The sequence below is a fragment of the Hemiscyllium ocellatum genome, chromosome 50 (genome assembly GCF_020745735.1).
Source record: "Hemiscyllium ocellatum isolate sHemOce1 chromosome 50, sHemOce1.pat.X.cur, whole genome shotgun sequence".
NCBI classification, from domain to species: domain Eukaryota; kingdom Metazoa; phylum Chordata; class Chondrichthyes; order Orectolobiformes; family Hemiscylliidae; genus Hemiscyllium; species Hemiscyllium ocellatum.
Window position 1 is genome coordinate 6217551 of NC_083450.1, and position 22112 is coordinate 6239662.

At 49.4% G+C, this 22112-nt stretch overlaps 1 protein-coding gene across 5 annotated transcripts in view; it reads right to left on the minus strand.

The window, feature by feature from the left end:
• Positions 1-8129: 8129 nt before the first annotated feature.
• The window catches only part of cgnb (cingulin b), a 126884-nt gene continuing 112901 nt past the window's right edge, over positions 8130-22112 (minus strand). For 4 of the 5 annotated variants that reach the window (XM_060820786.1, XM_060820784.1, XM_060820785.1 and 1 more), the window contains exons 21-22: positions 20016-20179; positions 8130-11223 (exon numbers count right to left, since the gene is read on the minus strand). In XM_060820786.1, coding sequence (XP_060676769.1) covers positions 11088-11223; positions 20016-20179 — 300 coding nt within the window. In that variant the 3' untranslated portion in view covers positions 8130-11087. Of the gene's footprint in view, positions 11224-14658; positions 14700-20015; positions 20180-22112 lie in introns of all 5 variants that reach the window. The other variant, XM_060820787.1, reaches the window with a different exon arrangement.

Here is a 22112-nt window from a genome sequence, read left to right on the forward strand (position 1 = left end):
ACACACACACACACACACACACACACACACACATAAACACTCACACTCACAACGATGCTCACACTCACATACACATACTTGCATTATACTCACACTAACACACACCCACACAGTCAGACACACACACACTTACACTAATACGCACAGGAACACACACTAACACAATCAGACAGACACACACTTACGCTGATATAGGAACACACACAGTCTCACGCACACACTTACACTGATACTCACAGGAACACACACACTTACAGTCAGACACACACACACACTTGCATTATACTCACAGTAACACATAAGCACACACACTGATACACTAACACACACCCACACAGAAACACACACAGACGCACACACTGATACTCACATTAACACACCCACAGTCAGACACACACACACACTCACACACACATATATTCACAGTAACACATACAGAAACACACACAGACGCACATACTGATACTCACAGTAACACACAGTCAGACACACACACACACACATATATTCACAGTAACACATACAGTCACACACACTTACACTGATACAGTAACACAGACAGATAGACACCCACATAGTCAGACACACACACACACCCACCCACACAGTCAGACACACACACACACAGATACTTACACTGATACTCACGGGAACACACACAGACACACTCCCTTACACTGATACTCATAATAACACACACCCACACAGCCAGACACACACACCCTCTACACCCACATACACATATCCACGCACTCATTCACACGTATCCATACACATCCACACACCCCAATGCTCACTCACTCTCTGTCTCCTTCTCTCTCTCTCTCTCTCTCTCTCTCACACACACACACAACATCCCGACTTGGAAATCCATCGGCAGGTCCTTCAGGGTCAAAATCCTGAAACTCCCTCCCTAACAGTCACTGTGCGAGGAGAGTGTGTGTGTGTGTGTGTGTGTGTGTGTGTGTGTGTATTTTTACCACACGGACTGCAGCAGTTCAAGGCAGTGGCTCACCGCCACCTTCCTGAGGGGCAATTAGGGACAGGTACTAGTCAGAAGGTGGCAGCAAGAGTGAGGTAGAGGTCAAAATGTTGCCGGTCAGCCAGAATCCTCAGCGTCCTCTCGCAGCTAGGATGCTGTCCATATGACATCCTGTGCAAGTGAGGGAGTACCATACACGCCTCACTAGCTGCTCCCTCTGCCCACCATGGACTTGGAATCACACTGCACTGAGGGGACCCTACAGCGCAGTAGGTCAGTATCAACACAGACTTCCCGAAATCTATACTAATCCCACTTTCCGTGCCCCTCATAATGTTCTCTGTTGCAGAGTCCTACAGCACGGAAACAGACCCACCATTCCAACCAGTCTGTGCTGATCCGGAATCCCAAACTAAGCTGGTCCCACCTGCCCGCTCCTGGCCCATATCCCTCCCAACCTTTCCTGTTCATGAACTTATCCAAATGTCTTTTAAACACTAACTGTACCCACATCCATCACTTCCTCGGGAAGTTAATTCCACACACACACACACACACACACACACACACACACCGCCCTGTGTGTAGAAAATCTGCCCCTTGTGTCTTTTTGAAATCTTTCTCCTCTCACCTTTAACCCGAGGGAAGTGACACCTGCCATTCACCTTATCCCTCCCCCCTCATGATTTTCTAAACCTCTGCAACGTAACCCCTCAACCTCCTACGCTCCAGGGAAGAAAGTCTCAGCCTATCCAGCCACTCCGTATAACTCCAGCCCTCCATTCCTGGTGCTCTCTCTCTCTCTCTCAGCATTTTTTTGTTTTCAATATCCCGGTAAATCTCTTCCGAGCCCTCTCCAGTTTAATAACCTCCTCCCTGTAACAGGGCGACTAGAACTGGACCCAGTTTCCAGACGAGGCCTCACCAATGTCCTGTACAACCCCAACGTCCCCAACTCCTGTACTCAAAGATCTGAGCGGTAAAGGCAAGTGTGCTAAACGCCTTCTTAACCACCCTGTCCACCTGTGACGCAAACTTCAAAGAATCACTCTCCTGAACCTCTCAGTCTCTCTATGTTACAACATTACTCAGGGCCCTACCATTAATTGTATAAGTCCTGTTCGTGTTAATTTTACCAAAATGCAATACCTCGCCTTTATCCAAATTAAACTCCATCTGCCACACCCCAGCCCACTGACCCAATAGATTAAGATCTCTTTGTAATCTTAGATAACCTTTTCCACTGTCCACTCACTGGACATTGAATGTTCCAGTGCAGTACAGGCCCTTCGGCCCTCGATGTTGTGCTGACCTGTGGAGCCAATCTGAAGCCCATCCAACCTACACTATTCCATTCTCGTCCATCTGTCTATCCAACAACCATTTAAATGCCCTTAAAGTTGGCGAGTCTACCAATGTTGAAGGCAGTGCATTCCACACCCCTACTACTCTGAGTAAAGAAACTACCTCTAACATCTGTCCTATATATATGTACCACTCCTCAATTTAAAGCTATGTCCCCCGTGCTAGCCATCACCATCTGAGGAAAAAGGCTCTCACCGTCCACCCTCTCTAACCCTCTGATTATCTTATATATCTCCAACATATAAGAAGTGGCCAATAAGGTAAAGCTGCACAGCTCTTTGAGGAGATGACAGGACAGGTCAACGAAGGTTGAGCAGTGGATGTGGTGTATATGGACTTCAGCAAGGCATTTGATAGGGTTCCCCATGGTAGGCTCATTCATAAAGTCAGGAAGTATGGGATACAGGCAGATTTGGCTATCTGGATTCAGATTTGGTTGGCTGACAGAAGGCAGTGAGTGGTTATAGATGAGAAGTATTCTGCCTGGAGGTCAGTGTTGAGTGGGGTCCCGCAGGGCTCTGTTCTTGGGCCTCTGCTCTTTGTAGTTTTTATAAATGACTTGAACGAGGAGGTTGGGGGGTGGGTTAGTAAATTTGCAGATGACACAAAGGTTGGAGGTGTCGTCGGTAGTATCGAGGGCTACTGCAGGCTGCAGTGTGACATAGACAGGATGCAGAGCTGGGCTGAGAAATGGCAGATGGAGTTCAACCTGGATAAATGAGAAGTGATGCATTTTGGAAGGTCGAACTCGAATGCTGAACATAGGATTATAGATAGGATTCTTGGCAGTGTGGAGGAACAGAGGGACCTTGGCGTTCAAGTACATAGATCCCTCAAAGTTGTCACCCAAGTGAATAATGTTCAGAAAGCTTATGGTGTTTTGGCTTTCATTAACAGGGGGATCGAGTTTAAGAGCCGCGAGGTTTTGTTACAGCTCTACAAGTCCCTGGTGAGACCACACTTGGAATATTGTGTCCATTTCTGGTCAACCTACTATAGGAAAGATACAGAGGCTTTGGAGAGGGTGCAAAGAAGGTTTACCAGGATGCTGCCTGGGCTGGAGGGCTTGCCTGATGAAGAAAGGTTGAATAAGCTCGGACTTTTCTCTCTGGAGAGGAGGAGGAAGAGAGGAGGCCTGATCGAGTTGTTCAAAATAATGAGAGGAATAGATAGAGTCAATAGCCAGAGACTTTTCCCCAGGGCAGGATTGACTGGTACGAGAAGTCATAGTTTGAAGATATTAGGAGGAAGGTATAAAGGAGACGTCAGAGGAAGGTTCTTTACACAGAGAATTGTGAATGCATGGAATTCATTGCCAGCGTTGGTGGTGGAGGCAGAGTCACTGGGGACATTTAAGTGACTGCTGGACATGCACATGGATAGCAGTGAGTTGAGGGGCGTATAGGTTAAGTTACTGTATTTGACATTAGGATTGAATCCCAGCACAACATTGTGGGCCGAAGGGCCTGTTCTGTGCTGTACTTGTCTATATTTGCCACCCGTACTCGCACGTTTGAGTCTCTCAGCGGCGTGTGGGTTTCCCACAGTGCCTCAATGAAACTCGCTGAGGTAATGCCCTCTCATACCAGCCCAGCTGCCTCTGCTTGAGCTACTCTGTGAGGTCACCTATAGCCTTTAAACACCTGAGGGTCTCAGCAGAGAGACATGTTCGCGTTTCCACACCCAGCCTGTGAATTCAGTCGCAGGTGTCTGACAGCCAGACGTCTGCAGGATGGGGCCATCAAATATCAGGTGGTGTAGCTAGGTGGGGTCACTGCTGAGGGAGCGGGCACTGTTGGAGGGTCAGTGCCAAGGGAGGGTGTGTGTTGGAGGGTCAGTGCTGAGAGAGCGGGCACTGTTGGAGGGTCAGTGTCAAGGGAGGGTGTGTGTTGGAGGGTCAGTGCTGAGGGAGCGGGCACTGGTGAAGGGTCAGTGCTGAGGGAGCGCCACATTGTCAGAGTCAGGAGGGTCAGTGCTGAGGGAGCGCCGCATTATCGGAGAGTCAGGAGGGTCAGTGCTGAGGGAGCAGGCTCTGGCGAAGGGTCAGTGCTGAGGGAGCAGGCACTGGTGAAGGGTCATTGCTGAGGGAGCGCCACATTGTCAGAGAGTCAGGAGGATCAGTGCTGAGGGAGGGGCACTGTTGGAGAGTTAGGCTGGATTGGCCATGCTAAATTGTCCCATAGTGCCCAGGGATGTGCAGGTTAGGATGGATTGGCCATGCTAAATTGTCCCATAGTGCCCAGGGATGTGCAGGTTAGGGTGGGTTGGCCATGCTAAATTGTCCCATAGTGCCCAGGGATGTGCAGGTTAGGGTGGATTGGCCATGCTAAATTGTCCCATAGTGCCCAGGGATGTGCAGGTTAGGGTGGATTGGTCAGGGGTAAATATTGGGTAGAAGGCATGGTTCTGGGTGGGTTACTCTTTGGAGGGTTGGCATGGACTTGTTGGGCTGAAGGGCCTGTTTCCACACTACAGTGATTGGGTGAAAATTGGAGGTGTAGCGGACAGCAGAGAAGGTTACCTCAGAGTAAAACGTGACAGATGGTGGCATTGGAGAGAAGCTGACAGAGTGGAGCTAACCATCAACCTCCTTCCTACAGCGCTGGGCACTCCTCCAGATGGGCTGAGACGGGAGTCACGTAGCAAGCTGCCAATCTCCCCCTCACCGGGACAAACATCAGGTCGGCTCCAGATTGACAGTTTCCGTCTGGGTGGACGGTTTCTGTTTATATCAGACAGTGATGAGATACTTGTTAAGCTAAGGGACGTAGACTGAAGGTACACAGAGTTAGATCCAGCCATGTTCTCACGGATTGGTGGAATGGGCGTGATGGGCTGAATGGCCAAATCCTGTTCCTGTGGCCAATGGGATGCTGGTCAATTTCAGGATATGCCGGCTCTCGCCAGTTCATAGGTTCGCTACAGTGTGGAAAGCAGGCCATTCTGCCCATCGAATCCACACAGCATTCCAACCCAGATGCTATCCCTGTTAACCCAGCATTTGCCACGGTTGACCCACCTAGGCTGGGCTCTATGGGGCACTTGCTGTGTGCCTTTTCAGAGGTGGGGTGTTGGGAGGAGGGCGTCGGAGAATATCAGGAAGCCTGGCTCTTGCTTAGAGCTCAATCCCAAGGACAGAGGACACCAGCGAGCTCTCGACTCCCACAAGGAATGCCGCCTCCCGCGTTCCCTGGGAGGGTGAGAAAGTCCCCCGCCTGACTCTGCGGGTTTAGTCTCTGCCGAGCCACGGAACGGAAGACAATTACATTCCAGGGTGGTTGCAAAACCTTCGCGGCTCTGACCCCATTGAAGCCGTTGGTCAGCGTTGAGGGAGTGGGGCAGGAATGTGGGCACAGGAGGTCGGCCAGTTAGCCATACCTCCGCCATTCAATCACACCGGCCTTCCCGTTTCAACATCCCGTTCCTGTTTCACCACCAGCACGTCAACTGGGGAGAGATGCGGTCCCATTCGGAGCCTCCTCCCTGATTTAATGACCTTCCCTTTCAACATCGGAGCAGGAGTAAGCCAATCAGCCCCTTCACTCAATACAATCGGATCGATTTGCCATCTCAACCTAACGTTCCTGGATCACGTACCGGCACAGACCAAAGGTCAGAAGGTGTCCAAGTGAAGGTAGACCTTCAATATTTGACCTGATAACCCCCAACTCTACTTTTTTTTTTAACCTTTTCCCCATGGCCCTCAATTCCCTACCTGATTGAACAATCTACCCATTCCAGCCCGGAGTATGAAGGGAGTTAAAAGTGTAAGGTGATTCACTTCGGAAGAGAAGGAATGAGTTTCGGAACCACAAGGTCATGCTACACTTGGGAGTATTGCCTACAGTTCTGGTCTGGAAGGATGTGGAAGCTTTGGAAAGGGTTCAGAGGAGATTCAGCAGGATAGTATGGAGGGAAGGTCTTACAAGGAAAGGCTTGAGGCTGTTCTCGTTAGAGAGAAAAAGGTTGAGAGGTGACTTGATTGAGACATCAAAGATAATCAGAGGCTTTGATAGGTTGGACAGTGACATCCTTTTTCCTCAGATGGTGATGGCTAACATGAGGGGACATAGCTTTAAACTTAGATATAGGTCAGATGTCAGAGGTAGTTTCTTTACTCAGAGTAGTAGGGGCTTGGACTGAGAATGGAATAGCGTAGGTTAGATGAGCTTCAGATTGGTTTCACAACATCGATTGGCCTGTACTGCTTTATGTTCTGAGTGCAAGGTTGGGGAAAAAAGTCAACCAATATCACCTTCAATGTTACAAGTTATCCCCAAAGTGGCTCACAGGAACATAATGAGGTAAAGCTGAACCCCCTATACACCGAGGGAGATATCACGGACAGACAATCAAAAGTTCAGTGAAAAGGCCTAACAAGGGATAGAGTCAAAAAGCATGGAAACAGACCAGTTTCAACCAGTCCACGCCAACCACAGTCGCAAACCGAACTAGTCCCAAATGCCTGTGTGTGGCCCATATCCTTCCAAACATTTCTTATTCACGTACTTATCCGAATGTCATTTAAATGTTGTAACTGTACCCGTGTCCCATCACTTCCTCAGGAAGCTCATTTCACAAGCACACCACTCTGAGGGAAAACGTTGCCTCCTCACATCCTTTTAAAATCTCTCTCCTTAAAAATATGCCAAGTCTTGAAATCCCCTACCCCAGAGGAAAGACAGCAGCCATTCACCCTATCGCTGCTCCTCATGATTTTATAAATCTGTATAAGGTCACTCCTCAAACTCCTACACTCCAGTGAAAGAAGTCCCAATCTCTCTTCATAACTCAAACCCTCCATTTCCAGCAACATCTTGCGCGTTTGCGCATTCTCCCCGAGTTTGCATGGGTTTCCTCCCACAGTCCTCAATTCAAAAGGGTGGGTGGCTGTAATTGGAAAAACGGAGTGACTCTGTGGTTAGCTCTGCAGTCTCTGAGCACCAGGGACCCAGGTTCGATTCCACACTTAGGCAATTACCTGCATGGAGTTTGCATGTTCTTGCTGTCTCTGCATAGGTTTCCTTCCTTCCACCGTCCAAAGATGTGCAGGTTAGGGTGGATTGGCCATGCTAAATTGTCCCATAGTGCCCAGGGATGTGCAGGTTAGGGTGGATTGGCCATGCTAAATTGTCCCATAGTGCCCAGGGATGTGCAGGTAAGGATGGCAGTTTCCTTTCCGAAAAGGAAATTTGTGAACCGGGTGTGTTTTTCCCGTGATTGACAACGGTTATCAATAGATGCTTCATTCAGTAAACATCTGGAATTAAACTTCCACCATCTGGTCCAGCAGAGTTCGAACCTGGGTGCCCAGAACATTACCAGGCTCTCTGGATTAATAGCCTGCCCACTCAGCCATCACCTTCCACTGAGATGTTCCCTCCTGTGCGTATCCGTAACACTGCGGGACAGGCTGTGTGCCGAGAATATCAATTTCATAAAAGACTCTCTGCTCCAGATTGGACATCAGCTTCCAGGAGGTCAGAGGCTATGCTGGAAGTGTCCATGGAATAATAAATAAAAACAATTTTGCTTCCACCTGCCTTGGAGGAATTCGAACCCAGAATTCGGCTGTTATCCCAGTGACAATAACGCAATACAACCAGCCGTACCTGTAAACGGAAATGATGACCAACCTTCTGCAAGTAAATTACCTTCATCGGCTTTATTGATTTCTGCATTGTGTGGAAGTCAAAGTAAAACATTCTGTACAAAAATATAAATGTGGAAAAAAAAGGCTTAAAGAGTTGCTGGAGAACAGCAGGAAAAAAATCTGATACAAATCTTGATTGATCAGTCATCAATATATTCTTCTTTACAGATAATATATATGTGTATATTTATATATATTTATATATATATCTCCATAGATTCTGTATAAATCTTTTCATTCATATAAAATCAAGTCAAGTTATCATTTGAGTTATAAGTTTATAAAAGTAAGGGTTGACAAGAGCAAATTTAAGAGATATTTACAGGACTTAAAAGAACTGCAATCTGTTTGGACATTCATGAGACACGCCTTGGGAGCAGAAGGGACTTGAACCCAGTAGTTTTACCACACAACCCGAAGGGTCATTGCCTGGCAGTCCACAACTTAGACACTGAAAAAAGAGAGACACACCGCTGCAGCTTAGACGTCACACACTCATCAGGACTAAGGTGCAAGAAGTTAACTTTAGGAAAAGGGGCAGTGATTTGGGGGGACTCTGGCTGGGGTCACTGCTGACTTGGAGATACAGCAGGAACAGTTTACTGCCAATCTTTGTTATGTTGTAACTGTACCTGCATCCACCACTTCCTCAGGAAGTTCATTCCACACGTGAATCACTCTCTGGGTAAAAAAAGAACTGTCCCCAATCTCTCAGTCCTCCACCCTCTGGTAAAGACATCTGCCTCTTCTGTCTGTGACACTCCCACCCCTTGGTTAGTTTTCTCACAGGGAGACGGTGAGGCTGCAGATGCTGGAGATCAGAGTTGAGAGTGTGTTGTTGGAAAAGCACAGCAGGTCAGGCAACATCCGAGGAGCAGGAGAATCGACGCCAGGCCTGGTGAAGGGCTCCTGCCTGAAACGTCGATTTTCCTGCTCCTCGGATGCTGCCTGACCTGCTGTGCTTTTCCAGCAACACTCTGTCAACTAGGTTTCTCACCTGCTAGTCCTGACAAGTGCAAGGGACAAAAAGATTCAACTTCAGGTCTCCTTTTATCACCATTTAACCCGAACCCATCATGGGTCCTGGCGTTCTGACAGGTGGGCCGATTCACTTTGACTTTGGAAGCAAACAAGGTTACGTGTAGCAAACAGAAATCCCCAACTGCTTGTTCCTTGGCAATTCACAAAAACATGGATGAAACGCCTGACGTTTAACAGATTGTTTTAATCCCCACCCATCTTTATTGCCCCCTCCACCTCTCAAGAATGCTCCCCATTAACATTCAGGATGTATTTAGGTAATACTTTCTTCCTCTTCATGTGAAGTGGGCATTGCCAGCATCACTTGTCACCCCACGCTGAAATCACCCTTGACCAGAGTGCCTGGCGAGGGTCATTTCAGAGACTGTTTTGAGTTGACCACATTGCTGCAGACCTGCAGTCACATGTCGGACGACAGACTTGCCTCCCTCAAGGACAGCAGGTGACAGGGATCGGGTCACCATCACGGACAGCAGCTCTCAATTCCAGCCGCCCCATTGGGATGTGAACCAGCACACCCATCATTCTGTCCTTCTGACACTGTCCAATCGCCCACTGCGCACAGACGAGCCCCTCGGCATCTAGGCTCCCTCTATCATTAGGGGGTGAAAGACAGGACCAACAAACTCAAAGGGAAAAGTTCCCACACCAGCTAAGGCACGAGCACAGGAGAGAAGCAGAAATGTCAAATGGTAAATGTAACTGGAACCCAAAGTTAATTCCCCTTCAATGCTCAGGTGTTTCCTGCAGCTCTGTTGAAAAGATGAGAGCTCTTCAGCCTTCAGCTCCAAGGGCAGTGAGTTTCTGCAAATTCAACACATACTTCCTGCTCCCCCCAACCCCACACCCCCCGAGCTGCACTGAGTAAAAGGCTGAACAAGTGCAAACTTGGTGTATATTTTGAAAAGGATGAAAAAGCACGCATTTGCAAAGCGCACACGCAGCAGCATCTCTGACTGGTCGGGCCACACTTTAGCACTCATGTCGCTAGCTGGAGAAGAGCACCCAGAGATCGCTGGGATTCAGGCAGGGTGAGAGAGGTGAACAGAAGTAACATGACAGTAGCTCACCCTGGACAGACACAGACACACACAGACAGACAGACACACAGACAGACACACAGACAGACAGACACACAGACAGACAGACACACAGACAGACAGACACACAGACAGACAGACACACAGACAGACAGACACACAGACAGACAGACAGACACAGACAGAGACAGAGCTAGCAGGCCTCAGACGTGGATCAGGCAGCTGCCTTTCTACATGGTGTCTCCTCGCCTGCATCCACCCAGCTGGGGGATGATCGATTCAGAACGACACGACGGAGCTGGGTTAGACAAGTCAGGTAACAGAAGCTGCTGAAATCGATGCACCTCTTCCTCGCTTTCCTGCTCTCTCCCTTCTCTGCTTTCAACAGCTGAAATTGAATCTCTTGGCCAGTGCATCATGCTATTCCAAGACTTTGCACAATTTCCATTAACTGGGCCTTTAAATTGTGCCTCAGGTTTGAGACTCCCAGTTTCAGGGAGCCTACAGACACCTCCAAAGTCAGGTCAACATGGGAGCAATGAAGTCAAACTGCAGCACACATTCGAGATGCTGCTATCTCAGCTGCTTGCCAGAGTGCACACAGGGAACACAGACAGACAGACACACGCATACACACAGTCCCTTCCCCGTCCTGTTTGTGGCTGCATTCCAGGCTGGTGTGAATTAATCAGACCACCTTCGCCTCCCCGTGCGGATGTGGAAATGAGAATCGATTACAACAAACTGTACAAAATGAAATATTGCAGCTCAAGAAAACACAAGTTACATCCATCATGTGATTTAAAAAAAACCGTGGTTAAAAAGTTCTGAGCAGGCAGGTCGCTTTAGGAAACAAAAACACAGCTGACTTTCCATTTGGAAGAACTCAGCAAGGAACGTTGCTTTACACAAGTGACTTGTGTATGGATCAGTCTTAAAGGACAGACAGAGACAGAGGTATAGTGTGATTGACCTGGGGAGTTCATCCTGTCCAACAGAGTCTGGTCTAACAGGAGCTTGTCTGCAGGTTGCTCTCTGTTATCAGCGAGGTAATAGAGGAAGAATCAATGCTGCCTGTGAACTCTTCGTCTGAACTCCCATCGTCATCCCGCAGCCCCACGTTGGAACGGGTGTTCTTGCGCCTGCAGAGTGAACATATGCAAAGATAAAAACCGGGTGGTTAATATCACTGGCACATGAGGAAGATGCAAGGTCACTTGGCTCACTCTCCGGCTCAAAGAGGGAAATCATTCAGCCCCTGTTCCCCCTGGATCTCGACCCTAACTTGGCTTGGCAGATGTGCTGTTGTGGTATTCCCGCTGGGCTAGAAATATGGAGCCCAAGCCTAATGCTCCAGCAGAGACAGGTTCAAATCGCACCGCAGCTGCTGGTGAAATTAAATATTAAAACATTAAAAAATACCCTGGGACTAGGAATTCACTCATGCTACTAACACAGATTGCTGTAAAAACCCCATCTGGTTCACTAATGTCCTTTTGGGAAGGAGATCTGCTGTTTTTCCCCAGACTAGGCCTACACATGACTCTAGATTCAGAGTGATGTGGTTGACTCTTAACTGCCCTCTGAAATGGCCTAAGCAAGCCACCTAAGTTAGGGCGATGAGAGATGGGCGTTAAACACTGGCCTTGCCACTGACAAATAAAATGAGAAAGTCAGAGGGAGTCAGAGGGGAGAGAGAGGGAGGGGAGAGAGAGAGGGGAGAGAGAGAGAGACAGACAGACAAAGAGGGGAGAGAGACGGGGGGGGGGGGGGAAAGAGAGAGAGAGAGAGAGAGAGAGAGAGAAAGAAAGACAGACAGACAGAGAGAGAAGAGAGAGAGAGACAGACAGACAGAGAGGGGAGAGAGAGAGAGAGAGAGAGAGAGAGAGACAGAAAGAGAGAAAAACAGACAGGGAGAAAGTCAGAGAGAGCGAGAGCGAGAGAGAGCGCGAGAGCGAGAGAGAGCGAGAGAGAGCGAGAGAGAGCGAGAGAGAGCGAGAGAGAGCGAGAGAGAGCGAGAGACAGAGAGAGACAGAGAGAGCGAGAGAGAGAGAGAAGCAGATTGCTAATTTCTACTCTCTTTTGCAGGAGGGTATCATTCCTCAAGTCAAAAGGAGCCAGAGATCAGCCCCATTCATCTTGGCAAACCCACAGGGGAACAGGACAGGTAGATAGGAAGAGGACATGAGCAGCATATATTTATAAAGCACCTTTAACATAATGAAAGATTTAGGGAGATATTGGGGTCAGATGACACAAGCTTGGTCAAATAGGTCGATTTATAGGTGTGGCTTTTAATAAAGAAACAAGTGGAAGGCACGGACCAGGTTTATGGATGGAATTCAGAGCTTGCTACCAAAGCAACACAAGGGATGACTGTCAAAACGCGAGACAATGAAGAGTTCTGGATTAGATTAAATACAGAGATCTCAAAAGGATCAGGAAGCTGGGGGATGTTCCACAGAGAGGGAGGGAACAAAACCATAAAAACGTTTCAACAAAAAGCACAAAGATTATGAAGCCAATATCACTGTGGGTCTGGAGTCACACACAGGCCAGACCAGGTAAGGATGGCAGTTTCCTTCTGTCAAAGGACACAGTGAACCAGATGGGGTTTTCCCTGACAATTAAAACCGGTCATCGCTACACTCTTCATTCCAGGTTTTTTTTTTGCTGATGGGTGGGGTGGTCTTCGGAGGGCCGGTGTGGACTCGATGGGCCGAATGGCCTGCTTCCACATTGGTGTCTTTGATGCTCGAGAGAGGCAGAGAAAGACACGACTTATGCCTCCCCATCACCTTACTTGAGATTTGCCTTCACTGGCCGCACACCCCTCAAACGTCGAACGCTTTTTTAGGGAGACCTTCCCACGGTTCTCACTCAGTCCGGGTTGCCATGGCAGCATTAACCTTGCCTACACGCAGGGCCTGGAGCTCTGGATAGCGACGATGGAGGCTCTGATCATTTCTGGTTCCTTCTCTCCACAGCACAGCTGACTCGGAATCTTCCCCTCGGCTCTCAGGGCCCCGTCACGTGTTGGAAGAATTTGCTAACTGATTGGCCGCGTCACAAATACATCAGGTTCAGGGATGTGACTCCTCTGACTTGAAGCCAGGGATTACACACCCACCGTGCCATGAGGGGTCAGCTTTGCTGATAGCCCTAACCCATATTTGGGAAGACTGCTGGGATCGGGATTGGTGCCGAGAGAGAGAGAGAGAGAGAGGGGTGCTGGCAAAGCTTTTAGTCTTCCATCATCAGGACTGAGTTTGCAAGAATACCAAATTTCGAAGGGAATGATTTACACTGCAGGAGAAGGAAGATGTCGACTGGGTGGCTAGTAGACTTAGGGCGAGGTGTTGCCACAGAGAATGCACCAGGCAAGTTATTCCCAAGATTTTATTTATACTCAAGGCAGCCGAGCTGTGTTTGGTTGGGGTGATGCCATGGGGAAATACCCCAAGGAATCAGCACTCTCCAAGCATGGTGTTTCACTGAGCCTGAACAGAGGACAGGACCCTGTGTGTGAATACACCTAGCTTCTAAAGTTTAGGTGAACCCTGCCAATCACCCATCAAGGGGTGCAGGTTTAGTTACAACGTTGAAAATATAGGTACGGGATTTGGAAACATTTGGGGTGAAAATGGGCCAAACGTTGGCAGAAATAAAAACAGAAATTGCTGGAAAAGCTCAACGGGTCTGGCAGTATCCGTAGAGAGAAATCAGAGCTAATTTTTCAGTTTGAGTGATGCTACTGAGCTTTTCCGAGTAAAAAGTGAGGTTTGCAGATGCTGGAGATCAGAGCTGAAAATGTGTTGCTGGTTAAAGCACAGCAGGTTAGGCAGCATCCAAGGAACAGGAAATTCCATGTTTCGGGCCAGAGCCCTTCATCAGGATGAATTTTCCAGTAATTTGTTGGAAACACGGTTGGTACGGATGGGTTGGACCGAAGGGTCTGTTTCCATGCTGTATGACTAAGTCAAAACAATATTCTGACTACTTCACTAACAGTGCCTAGCATGTAGGCTGGACTATCCAGTGACTGGTGGATCGTGTGAAGCAGCACCTCTCTGTAGCTGCTCTTGACAGGCAGAGTCAAACCAGCCGTCACTCACGAAAAGCAGAAGGTAGGGTCCAACCTCAGGTTCGATCCCACCACCGGGTAGTGCTTACACACTAATCCAGAGTGTGCTAAGAATTACACCAATTCAAGATTACCAACTGTAGCAATATTCCAGCACTATTGTACCGAGCGTCTATTAAATACTGTTAGTCCAACGTCATGCAGAGTTGGACAGTCTCGCTTTACAGCCATGGCACGCTATTAGGTGAGCATCATGCAGCAGAGATTTTTAAACTAATCCTATTCGGGTTTTAGTTTGCAAACAGCACCTTTGCTTGTGATCGGTTACCCAAGCCTGGCGAGCAGGCGGAGTTCTTAGTAATGACTTGTAAGCAGCAGGTAAGCCAGTGAAAGTGGCTGCGTAAACCACTGTTGTCAAGGGTTTGACAGCCAGCACGTGCACAGCACTGCAGCACCTATCTACACGAGACAGAGATTTAAAACATGAACTTACAACAACTCACTCAGTCTGCCTCTCGCTTACAGTGGAACAGCCTGGGGAAAGAACAAGGTGTTGGGGGTGAACAGAGTTTACACTTGGTCTGACATACTGTAACTGAGAATCGAGTTTACTGATGTGCTTTAGGGAAGAAACACAGTCACCTTTGCCCAGTCTGGGCCTATATGGGACTCCTGACACACGCGGTTGATATGAAATGGTCTAGCAAACACAAAACGTAGAAAATAAGAGCAGGAGTAGGCCATTCTGCCCTTGTGGGCTACCCTGCCAGTCAATATGATCATCCAACTCATATCCTTTTATCTCTTCTGCCTCAAGAGCCATATCTAAATCCTTCATGAAAACATTCCATGTTCCGGCCCCAACCAGGCTCTGTGGCAGAGAATTCCACAGGCTCCCCACTCTCAGGGTAAAGACATATCTTCCTACTTGGCCTACCATTTATCATTAGGTTGTGATTCCTGGTTCTGACCTCCCTAGTCATTGGGAACATTGTTCCTGAGGTTACACTGTCTGGGTCCTGCAGAATTTAATAGGCTTCCAATATGACTTGCCCCACCCCAAGATGCCAGCTGAGCCCAGGACTTCCCCCATCCCAAGATGGCAGCTGAGCCCAGGACTTCCCCCATCCCAAGATGGCAGCTGAGCCCAGGACTTCCCCCACCCCAAGATGGCAGCTGAGCCCAGGACTTCCCCCACCCCAAGATGGCAGCTGAGCCCAGGAGTTCCCCCACCCCAAGATGGCAGCTGAGCCCAGGAGTTCCCCCACCCCAAGATGGCAGCTGAGCCCAGGAGTTCCCCATCCCAAGATGGCAGCTGAGCCCAGGATTTCCCCCACCCCAAGATGGCAGCTGAGCCCAGTATTTCCCCCACCCCAAGATGGCAGCTGAGCCCAGGACTTGCCCCACCCCAAGATGGCAGCTGAGCCCAGGACTCCCCACCCCAAGATGGCAGCTGAGCCCAGGACTTCCCCCACCCCAAGATGGCAGCTGAGCCCAGGATTTCCCCCACCCCAAGATGGCAGCTGAGCCCATGACTTCCCCACCCCAAGATGGCAGCTGAGCCCAGGACTTCCCCCACCCCAAGATGGCAGCTGAGCCCAGGACTTCCCCCACCCCAAGATGGCAGCTGAGCCCAGGACTTGTCTGCCTCCATTGGCTCTCTTTTTACGATGGCTCTCTTTGTTTATTTTCTTCATTTTCTTTTGTTTTAAGCCTGGAAAGTGGTGGATGATGGAGGAGGTCTTCAGCGGCAGCAACGCCAGGGACACGGCAGACACGGCTCCGCCCCAGCTCGGGGTCCCCTGGTGAGCGAGTACGAGGTCAGGGGCTGACTCTCTCATGGGCTAGGCCGAGGATCCAGGTCCGCAGCTAGGCTTGGGCGCCTGGAGGAGTAGAAAGGCAGTCTCGGAGTGGCATGGCAATCTCATCCGTGTGTGTGTGTGTGTGTGTGTGTGTCTCATCCTGGTGTGTGGGGGTCTCGTCCCCGTGTGGAGATCTTCTTCAGTATTTGAGCAGCTCAGCAGGTGGTCTTGTGTGGTGGAGGCTTCCGGCCCAGTATTCCAGGGGCCCGGTGTGGCGGTCTCGTTCCACTAAGTCTTCAGGATGTTCCAACACTCCTTAATCATCATTCCCAGAGCCCAGGAGCCATCTGTGATGAACTTTGCCTTGATTTTACTTGTTTTATTGTTATTTATGACATTTGTCATTGATGTAGGCATGGTGGTGGGATGACTTTTTTTTGTGTGAAATTACACGCGACAATAAATTTCTATTCTATTCCATTTTTCTAGACTCCAGTGAAGAGTCGAACAGATCCATACATCAGTCCTGCCATCCCGGGAATCCATCTGGTAAATCTCGGGAACACGCCCTCCATCGCCAGAAGATCCCTCCTCAGACTAGGAAGCTGAAAGAGCGTACAATACTCCACGTGTGGTCTCACCATGGCTCAGAACAATTTCAACAAGACACTCTGTACTCAAACCCTCTTGCTTATGAAGGTCAAGGAAAGGTTTGCCTTCTCTACCTGCAACGTTTACTTTCAGTGACCGATGCACAAGCCCCTTTACTGTCTATGGTCATTCAGATCTTAACCAGCATGGACGAGTTGGGCCGAAGGGTCTGTTTCCGTGCTGTACCTCTCTCTGACTCTATGCATTCCTGTTTTTTTTTATGTGGGGGTGCCGGCGTTGGACTGGGGTGGACAAAGTTAAAAATCACACAATACCAGGTTATTGTCCAGCAGGTTTAATTGGAAGTACTAGCTTTCGGAGCGACGCTCCTTCATCAGGTGTTTGTGGAGCTAGACCAGAAGACAGAATTTATAACAAAAGGGTTACAGTGTCATGGAGCTGTAATGATATATTAAACAAATTTAGATTAAGTCTTTCATCTTTTAGGATGGATAGGCTAGTTTCGGGTCTTTGATCTGTTCTTTACGTACTTCCAAATAAACCTGTTGGCTTATAACCTGGGGATGAGGGATTTTTAACTTCCTGATTTTTATTGAGGTTGTGGATTCGTTCGCCGGACTGGCATGTTTTTCTGTAGATATTTTGTCCCCCTGCTAGATGATATCATCAGCTCACTTCCAGTGACGGTGTCACCTCAGCGAGGTGACCAAACGTCTGCAGAAAAAAACGGTGTCACCTCAGTGAGGTGACGAAATGTCTGCAGAAAAAACGGTGTCACCTCAGTGAGGTGACGAAACGTCTGCAGAAAAAATGGTGTCAGCTCAGCGAGGTGATGAAACGTCTGCAGAAAAACGATGTCAGCTCAGCGAGGTGACGAAACGTCTGCAGAAAAAAAACGGTGTCACCTCAGTGAGGTGACGAAACATCTGAAGAAAAAACGGTGTCACCTCAGCGAGGTGACGAAACGTCTGCAGAAAAAAAAATGATGTCAGCTCAGCGAGGTGACGAAACGTCTGCAGAAAAAACGGTGTCAGCTCAGCGAGGTGACGAAACATCTGCAGAAAAAAAGTGTCAGCTCAGCGAGGTGACGAAACATCTGCAGAAAAAACGGTGTCACCTCAGCGAGGTGACGAAACGTCTGCAGAAAAACGGTGTCAGCTCAGCTCAGTGAACGAATCCGCGACTTCGGTCACCACCCGAGCAGCGGGTCGCTTCAAAAAACCCATCCTGTTCCCCCCAGCCACCACCACACACCCCTCCACCCCTGAAGTGAATAACCTCCGCATTCATCCTCATGATATAGAATCTGCCAGACATGTCACTTGGTTCCATTCATTCAGCTGTGGCTCACTAACGCCTTCTCAGGTGGTGAGTAGGGATGGGCAGTAAATGCGGTGAAAAAGGGTTTTGGTGCGAGAGCAGAGTTGTTGCAACCGGCAAGGACGATCTGTTCAGGCATACTGAAGGGTGGGGGTTGGGGTGTAGCGATGGCCAAGGGCTTGGGGCAGAGGGATGGACGTAAACCCGAACATATATTCCCAGGGTTTGGTCAAGTCATATTTATTAATTGCTTAGCCCTACCCCACCTCATTTCACAAGTAAAAACACAGGTATAGCTGAAGCATACCATAAGACAGAGGAGTAGAAGTATGTCATTCTGCCCATTCAGTGAGATCATGGTTGATCTGATCATCCTCAGCTTCACTGACCTGCCCTCCCCACTTCCCCCCGCCACTTAACCCTAGATTCCCTGACTGATTACAGATCAAAGATCATTCTCAGCCTCGCCTCTTCCTGCTTTAAGCAATGAGAACAGGGAGAGTGAGGGCACTGGAATGACAGGGGTGTGTGCGCATGTGTGAAAGAAATGAGAGATATGTGAGTGTGTGTTTGAGAGAGAGAGAGAGAAAGAGAAGAGAGAGAGAGAGAGAGATGGGAGTGGAAAGAGAGAGATATATGCAAGTGTGCGTGAGATGAGAGATACGTGAATGTGAGTGTGCGAGTTAGCGTGTGTGTTGGGAGGGAGGTGGGTCACAGTCTCCTGATCAGTTTGGCACCCATAGCGATGAAACAACCCGGGTTAGATACTGACCTTGGACTGCTGCACTGCAGACCAAACCTTATACTTCATCGAACCAAACAGGAACAGCCACTTGATAAAAACGCACTAAAAGTTGAAGTGCCAATAAAATTTAGGTCCCTCAGGTTACAGTAAAATACAGAAGGTTTATTTGTTCAGTGCTTGATGCTGTTTACAATGTACCAGTTGAAGGTTTGATTTGCTGCTGTTTCTAAGGCCTGGCTGGGATACAGACCCATTAGTAGCCCCCCACTGCGGTCACCACGTCACCTAATTCGCACTGAGCTCTACAACTTCAGTAGAGCACACTGTAGATCAGACAAGACCGACAAGGATAAATGGGCATCTAGCAGCATCTTTAAAGCTGCAACCCGGATTTACAACGCACGCACAAACTGCTCACTGACTCGGGACGTTCCCCCTTTACCCTTGCTGCTAAACCAGCTCTCTCCTCATCACAGACTTGCATCACACCCACATGGGTTTTTAAGGGGCTTGATAGGGTAAATCTGTGGATGCTGCTTGACCTGCTGTGCTTTTCCAGCGCCACACCTTTTGACTCAGAATAAAGGGGCGCCATTTTGAGACGGAGACGAGGAGGAATTTCTTCTGGTCACTGAGAGCGGTGGGGACAGAATTCTTGTGCACATTTAAGGCCGAGATTGATGATGAAGGGAACCAAGGGTTGTGAGGAAAGGGCAATGTTGGCTCAGCAAGGGGCTGAATGGCCTACTCCCCATGCTATTTCTGATGGCCTTGTGAATGCTGCGACTGTTCCACCCTCCACTTGAGATCAACCAATCAGTCCAAGGGCTTTCAGCACCATCTTCCCAAAAGTGGGTCGCACCTTGCCTCCACCTCTCCCTCCAAACCAACCGCAGCTCTGCATCGCTATGTCACCCCGACCGCTCGAACCACCTCCGTCTGCATGGCCCCACTCTCTCCCACCTGAACACAGTCCTTCACCCACTTTTCACAATGTCCAAGGTCCGCCCTGCCTGAAGAATTCTGCCCGTCTCGGTCACAGGACTAGGGGGTAGCGGCGCCCGAATTGTCTTGAGACAACAGCCTGCAGCGGCTGCCTCAGAGCGCCACAGTCAGTGTGGGTGTGGGTGCGGGGGCACCCCGCACTGCCGCCAGGGAGGGAGCTCCAGGATTTCGACCCTGCTGCAACAAAGGCACGTCCGACACAGCCCCAAGTCTGGATGGCTTTGGGGGCTTGGAGAGGAGGGGGAAGTGGTGGGTTTGCAAGGTGCTGTCTAACCAGCCTGCGCATCTTGTACAAACTGCTGTTACTACGCGTCGGCAAGGGGGGGGGGAACCGAGTCGAGGGCAGCGAACGTTTTGGTCTCTTACCAGATATCCTTCTCCAAGGATTTGATGCGGTTCTGTAGCTGCTCGTTGACCTCGTGGAGATCCTCCAGCTCCCGCAAGCTCTTCTTCCTCGCCGCTTCCAGTCGCTCAATCTCCTCCTCTGCTTCATCGACTTGTCGCTTCAGCGCCTTCACACGCAGGGTCAGCTGTGCAAAACAAAACAAAAGATGCAATGGATAGAGGCAAGCTGCAAAGGGACCTGCTGCAAAACAAGTTATTTTGATGTTATTGTGTGCAATTCTGGTCTCCTGCCTATACGAAGGATGTTGCGAAACTTGAAAGGGTTCGGAAAAGATTGACAAGGATGTTGGAAGGTTTGAGCTACAGGGAGAGGCTGAACAGGCCGGGGCTGTTCTCCCTGGAGCGTCAGAGGCTGAGGGGTGACCTTATCGAGGTTTATAAAATCATGAGGGGCATGGATAGGGTGAATGGGCAAGGTCTTTTCCCTGGGGTGGGGGAGTCCAGAACTAGAGGGGCATAGGTTTAGGGTGGGGGGGGGGAAGGGACCTAAGGGGCAACATTTTCACACAGAGGGTGGTGCGTGTGTGGAATGAGCTGCCAGAGGAAGTGGTGGAGGCTGGTACAATTGCAACATTTAATAGGCATCTGGATGGGGACATGAGTAGGAAGGGTTGAGAGAGATAGGGGCCTAGTGCTGGCAAACGGGATGAGATTAATTTAGGAGATCTTTAGAGAGAGGGTGGTGAGGGCCTGGAATGCGTTGCCAGTGGAGGTGGCAGAGGCAGGAACGGTATCGTCATTTAAGATGTATCTAGACAGATACATCAACGGGAAGGGATCCTTAGAAAATAGGCCGTAGGTTTAGCTGGAGGATCTGGATCAGCACAGGCTTGGAGGGCTGAAGGGCCTCTCATGTGCTGTAATTTTCTTTGCGCCTTTGCTCTTGATATCTGGTCAGCATGGACTGAGTTGGACCGAAGGGTCTGTTTCCGTGCTGTACATGTTTATGACTCTATGACAAGTCCTAACCCTCCTGAAGCATTAATGTTTGCTACCCAGACAAGTCCCGATATTTGCTCACACCCAGTAGTTCGGTGCAATAGTGAGAGCGTGCAAACTCCACACAGACAGTCTGCCCCGAGGCTGGAATCGAACCTGGGTCCCTTGAGCTGTGAGGCAGCAGTGCTAACCACTGAGCCACCGTGCTGCCCAATTCAGGAGCAGCAGTAGGCCACTCGGCCCTTCCAGCTTGCAGTACCATTCAATGTTATCATGCAATCTCTCAGTCTTCCACTCTCTCTCCATACCCACTGATCCCGTTAGCTGTAAGGTCCAGACCCTCTTGAATATATCTAGCCCCAACAGCATTCTGTGGGAGAGAATTCCACAGGTTCGCACCTCTCCGAGTGAGGAAATGCTTCCTCATCTCAGTCCCAAATGGCTCACCCCTTATTCTTAGACTGTGACCCCCTCGTTCTGGATTTCCCCAACATCAGGAATATGCATCCTGCATCTCACCTGTCCAGTCCCGTCAGGATTTTATATGTTCCCATGAGATTCTGCTCCCACTACCCCATTCTTCCCAAGTTCCAGCGAGTACGAGCCCAGTCAATCCGGACTTTTTTCACATGCCCATCTGCACCCTCCTAAATGTCTGAGTCCTTATTCTGAGACTCAGGCCAAGTATTCTGGGATCTTCAGTTAAGGGAGACCTATCCCACCCAGCTCCTAAAGGCTGTCTGGGTATTATGTGGGAAAGCCAGGTAATGCATTGGGGCCTAGCCTGGTCCTGAGATGTGGGCAGGAGATGTGCGACAAATCAATGTGGCGTCACTTACAGGTAAGGCAGACGAGTGTTAGATTGGTCTTTGAATCAGATCCCTATCACCAGTACAGGCAGCTGGGATCCCAATTTAACATCTCATTGGGTGGCATGGTGGCTCAGTTGCCACTGTTGCCTCTCAGCGCCAGGGACCCGGGTTCGATTCTGGCTTCGGGCGACTGTCTGTGGAGTTTGCACATTCTCCCTGTGTCTGCTTGGGTTTCCTCCGGGTGCTCCGGTTTCCTCACACACTCCAAACTTGTGCAAGTTGTGCCATGGGAAATGCGGTTATAGGA